General features: G+C 55.5%; 1 protein-coding gene across 1 annotated transcript; it reads right to left on the minus strand.

Moving 5' to 3' along the window:
• On the minus strand, positions 1–3,639 carry BHLHE22 (basic helix-loop-helix family member e22). Its single transcript, XM_055706385.1, has one exon. The coding sequence runs from the start codon at positions 2,713–2,715 to the stop codon at positions 1,810–1,812; it is 906 nt and encodes a 301-aa protein (XP_055562360.1). The 5' UTR covers positions 2,716–3,639; the 3' UTR covers positions 1–1,809.
• Between the last annotated feature and the right edge of the window lie 1,609 nt (positions 3,640–5,248).

The raw sequence follows: 5,248 nt of genomic DNA on the forward strand, positions 1-5,248 counted from the left end.
TCAAAATATTTTAATAAAGATTCTTTCCGACATAGATACACATACAAACGATCGTACATTGCTGTCATAATCTGATTGACCGATTTAATATATATCACTCTTTACACATCCGTGACCTGCCAACAGATCCATCATGGCTCCTATTTTGCCATCCAACCTGACAGTCCGAATTTGTATTATCTGCAAGTAGTGGAAAATAGCAGGACTCGTTTTTGAAAAGAAAAAAAAAAAAAAGGAAAAAAAAATCTTAATTTACAAATGGCAGAGAGACAGCCACCCAGCCATGCAAACTCAAACTGAAGGCTCACTTTGGGTAAATAGCTACTTCTTGCTTTTCATCTCTCATTTTTCTTCCAAAATAACCCACCCCCCGCCCCCCCACCCCTGAAAAAAAGAAAAGAATTCCACGCGTTCTGTAAATCAGCCTAAAGTATTTTAAAGTATTTCAACTTAAATAATCATCCACAGTCAGAATAATTTACATACACATTAAAAGCTGTTTAAATTATACCTTTGAAAACACAGCGCCTGGGAAAAACATTGGCTTGGCAAGTGTTCTTGTAGCAGCTATTGCTCTGATGCCTTGTAAAAGTAAATAGCTATTACCTGTTATAATGCAAAGAATACCCTCTCAAAAATCAGTTGGTTGAGCAATTAAGAATACACCTTTCCTGTAATTTTTGGACTGAAGCAATTTATTAAAGCTCAATTTAAATACAGGGATGATGCAACTTAAAATCCAGATGACCTTTCATAAACCTAAGCAGCTCAGATACATCAACATTTCTGGTTATACGTTGTTGGCAAATAAACGTTTGAAACACTTGGCACACAGTTTAAGTTAATCCATAAACAGAATTGTAGAAGCATTTAAAGTAACTGCACATAAGACCCATGACCTTAACACATGATAAATATTGTTGGCGTGGAAGGGTCATTTAAAGAATAACAAATAAATAGCATGTCTTGTTTATACATCATTGCAAAGTGGAAAGAAACAAGGTGCACATAAATATTTCTTTTAAAAATGCGATACTTTCAGCCACACGGAGTAGGGGTTTTGATCGGTTATTTTTTGTCTTTTTTTTTTAACTCTCTCGATTTTTTTAAATCACTCTCACCAAACTTTGCGCATTTTCACAGGATCAAAGTTTAGAGACGATAAAAAATACAAAGTCTTCCATAGCAATGGTCCAGTCTCTTTGTTTCTGCGAGTCGCTTAAATAGTAAGTTTACATTTCAAGTTTGTTTGTTTCCTGGCTCAGAATAATAATAATACTGCTAATAATAATAATTAAAAAAAAAAACCAAAACCCAAACCAAAACAACCTATGTTCAAGTGCCCTCTCTGATTTGTCCCATCCACCTCCGCGCCCGGGTGACTGCGTCCCCTTCCCCTGGTCGGGGCCGGGAGCCGGGGGCGGAGGGCGCTCTCCGCCCCTCTCCCCGGCGCTACCCCCCGCGCCCGGCCCGGCCCGGCGCCCCCCGGCCGCTCCTTTGTCCGGACCCGCGGCGGGAGCCCGGCGAGAGCGACCCCCCCCCCCCCCCCGGGCCGGGGCTTCCCCCCCGCCGCGCCTCCGGCCCCGCGCCCCCTCCCCGTCGCCGCCCGCGCGGCGGCTCCCGACGCCGTCCCGTCCCGGCGCGACCCGAGGAGAAGAGCGAGGCGAGGCGAGGCCGGCCGGCGGGCGGCGGGGGCCGGGCAGCGGTCAGTCCCTCCGGCGCCCCCGCGCCCCCAGGCCCGGGGCCGGGCCGCCGCCTGTCGCCGCTCCCCGGTGCCGCGGCGGCGGGGGGGGGCGGCAACGGCGGCGCTTAAGGCTTCTCCGTGCACTGTTTGCAGAGGCTGGAGGAGACGCTGTTGAAAATGGCACATTTCTCCGGGCAGGAGGTGGCAGGGGGCAGCCCGGCGCTGAAGGGGTAGCCGGCCGCCTGCTCGTAGGCGCCGAGGGCGGGGTGCAGCGCCGCCGCCGCCGCCGCCGCCGCCGCCGCGGCGGAGCTGGGCAGGGAGGCGGCCGAGATGGCCTGGCCCTGGTTGAGATAAGCCACCAGGCGCCGCATCTCCTCCAGGGCCTGCGCCTGCATCAGGATGTAGTTCTTGGCCAGGAGGAGCGTGGCGATCTTGGAGAGCTTCCGCACCGAGGGGCTGTGCGCGTAGGGGATGACCGCCCGCAGCTCGTCCAGCGCGTCGTTCAGGTCGTGCATCCGCCGCCGCTCCCGCGCGTTGATGTTGAGGCGCAGCGCCTTCTGCTCCTTGGACTTCTTGCTGCCGCCGTGCCCGTGGCTGTTGGAGCAGCCGCCCTCGGTCGCCTTCAGCCCCCCGCCCCCCCCGCCACCGCCGCCGCCCGCCGCCGGCGAGGCGACGCGCGGGTCCCCCCCGGCGCCGCGCAGCACTAGCTCGCAGCGGCCGTCGCTGTCGTCGTCGGGGCTCTGCTCGCCGCCGCTGCTCTCGGCCACCGAGCTGCGGCTGGCGCTCTCGCCGTACTTGACGCAGACGGAGCCCGGCGGCAGCGCCAGCGGGTCGCCGCCGACGCCGGGCTGCAGCAGCGCCTCGGGCTCCGCCGCCTCGTAGCAGGCGAGCGGCGAGGGCTGGCGGTCGCGGGGGTGGGAGAGGTCGAGCCCCGGGGGCGAGCGGAAGGCGGACTCCATGCGCTTGGCCGAGGCGGCGAGGCTCTTGTGGAAGAGGTCCTCTTCTGCGGGCAGCCCCAGCGCCCGCTCCATCGGCGCCCCGCTCGCCTCCGCCTCCGCCTCCTCCGCCCCCCTCAGCTCCCGGCCCGCTCCTCCAAGGCTCCGCGCCGCGGCAGGCGGCTCCCCGGCGTCCCGCTGGCAGAAATCGCCTCCCGGCTCCCGCCGGGGCTGCGCGGTGCCCGGCGCCGCGGCTGCCCCTGCTCCGGCTCCGGCGGCGGCGGCTCGGGCTGCGGCTCCGGCGGCGGCGGCTCGGGCTCCGGCTCCGGCTCGGGCTGCGGCTCCGGCTGCGGCTCCGGCTGCGGCTGCGGCTGCGGCTCCGGCTCGCCCTCAGCAGGCGCCGCGCTGGGGCATTGTGCGCTGCCAGCGGAGCCGCTTCCACCGTTTATCTTGCTTGGATTCACCTTCAAGAGATTTCCGGACCCATCAACCAGCAGCCGCCGCAGACGGGGGAGTCTTTTACATCATTATCTCTGAGAGTAGGTTATTATGAAGAAGACTCGCCTGTTGGGACAGAGCTTTCTACCCAATCAGGTTAACGTTTTAATTAATAGGATTAAAACGGTAACAAACAATCCCAGGCGCTATCTGGCCCTGAGTCTGAATAGTTTCATTTCCCAGGTCTGAAGACAGGCAGCAGCTAGAGCTTTATAAGAGGCGCCTGCTCCATTATTCTCCCTGCCATCTGTATACACAGCTTAACGCATATGTTTGCAAGACGTTGTGTCCTGTTAGTAACCCAACAACTGCCTTTAGCTTGACATGTGTGGCGACTTTCACTCATCAATGAGCACACTAAAAGCCCTACTTAGATCGAAGGATGTTCTTTGCCTCCTTCAGCAAATTACAGCCCTGCACTGCAGAAAAGCCCGCTTCAACACTTCCCCTTCCGAGCGCTGCCAGCAGACTTCTGCTAACTTAGCCATGGAGTCAGGAGTGACACCCTCTCCCCCCACCCCAGCCCACCCACCCCCTGCATTTACATTAACTTATAGCCCGCTCCCACCCCCACTCGTCTTCCCGAAAAGCATCGCCTGGGAAAGAAAAATAAAATAATAAAAAAAACCCACAACGGACCAACACCAACCGCCGTGCCCACCTCTGCCCACCGCCAAAGTCCACCTTGCGTCCCTGGGAGCCGGATGGTCCCCAGCCCTCTCGCCACCCCCCCCCCCCCCCCCGAGACCAAACTACGGGGAGGTTCCCCTCCTCCCCACCTTAGCCCTTTTCAAGTAGCAGATTGCCGCTTTCGAGTCATTACCCCCCTGTGTCCCTATAAAAAATATAAAGCCCCATCAGTTACCTTCAGAATGAACAGATCTGGGGAGGAGGGAGGCGGGGTGAGAAAGGGCAAAACCCACCAAACTTTTTTTTTTATTATTGCGATTGAGCAGCTCCTTGCAGCTCGGCCCCTCTCGCCTGCCCCCGAAGCTCCCCGCTCGGCGGGAGCGCCCCGCTCCGCTCCCCAGCGCCGGGATGCCACCGCCGGTGCCAGGGCGAGAGCGGCCCCGGCCCCCCGGTTCCTCCGGGCGCGGCGGCCCCTTGCTCCCCTCCCGGGGCTGCCCCTCGGAGCCGGGCACACGCTCGCCTGCGCTCTCCAGCAGCCGAAGTGGCAGCCCGAGGGTCGGGCTGAATTTTGTCCCGCTGCTCCTCCAAGGCTCGAGGCGAGCAGCTCGCTCTCCCTTTACTGTTAGCGCTCGGAGTATTTAGTGGCAGGTTTTCATTCTTATGACATCAGTAAAAACAATATTTCCCAACACTTCCAGTAAATCATTCTTATGTGGCAGAATTACTGAAGGCTATGAAATTTTTTGGTTTCTCTGGTTTCATTAAAAACCTTTTAATTGTGTCTTTCAGAGTTGGCCCCAGGTGTTGGACTCTTTTCATTACATTTTGCTCTAATGTGATGAAATTCTAATTCTCTCCTTACCATATGGTTAAATTTCCCCACTGAGAATTAGTTGAAAAAGGAGAAATAATCTATTAATCTCTGTAATAGATTCACAAATGAGGTTTGCCACAGAACCTGTTTTTGAATGGTAATATCAGAACAGTTGGGTGCCTTGTTTCAGGAAAGAAAGGACCAGGCGACAACAGAAAACGTTTGAATTTTCACCTGGAAAGAATGAAAAGAAGCCAAGCTGCAGATTTCAGAGTAATTGACTGAGATTTCATCTAGCGAGGACATGACTACAATACAGACCTTCCTCACCTCGTGTCTCCAGATCAGAGGCGAACACACAAGCCGAGCCCTCCGAAGGAGGGGGGGGATGGTGTCTTACCCCCGCCCCCCCAGCCCCGTTTGGCTGCTGCGCTTGTCCCTGGTCGCCGTCCAAGCGCAGTCACCGAGCGCCTCGCTCCCCTCCCCCTTTCCCAGGGATGCCACTGTTAACCTCCATCATTATTAATCCAAAGGCATTTTAGGTTTATTGTTTTCCAATTAGCAACTTCATTTTCTCTGGGATCATAAGCAAAGGGCTTTATAATCGCAATAGGGGGGGCTGATTATTTTTTAAAATTATTTTTATTATTATTTAATCTGTTTAATATCCAACTTGTAAAACTCATG

Source organism: Falco cherrug, chromosome 3 (genome assembly GCF_023634085.1).
Source record: "Falco cherrug isolate bFalChe1 chromosome 3, bFalChe1.pri, whole genome shotgun sequence".
Classification (NCBI taxonomy): domain Eukaryota; kingdom Metazoa; phylum Chordata; class Aves; order Falconiformes; family Falconidae; genus Falco; species Falco cherrug.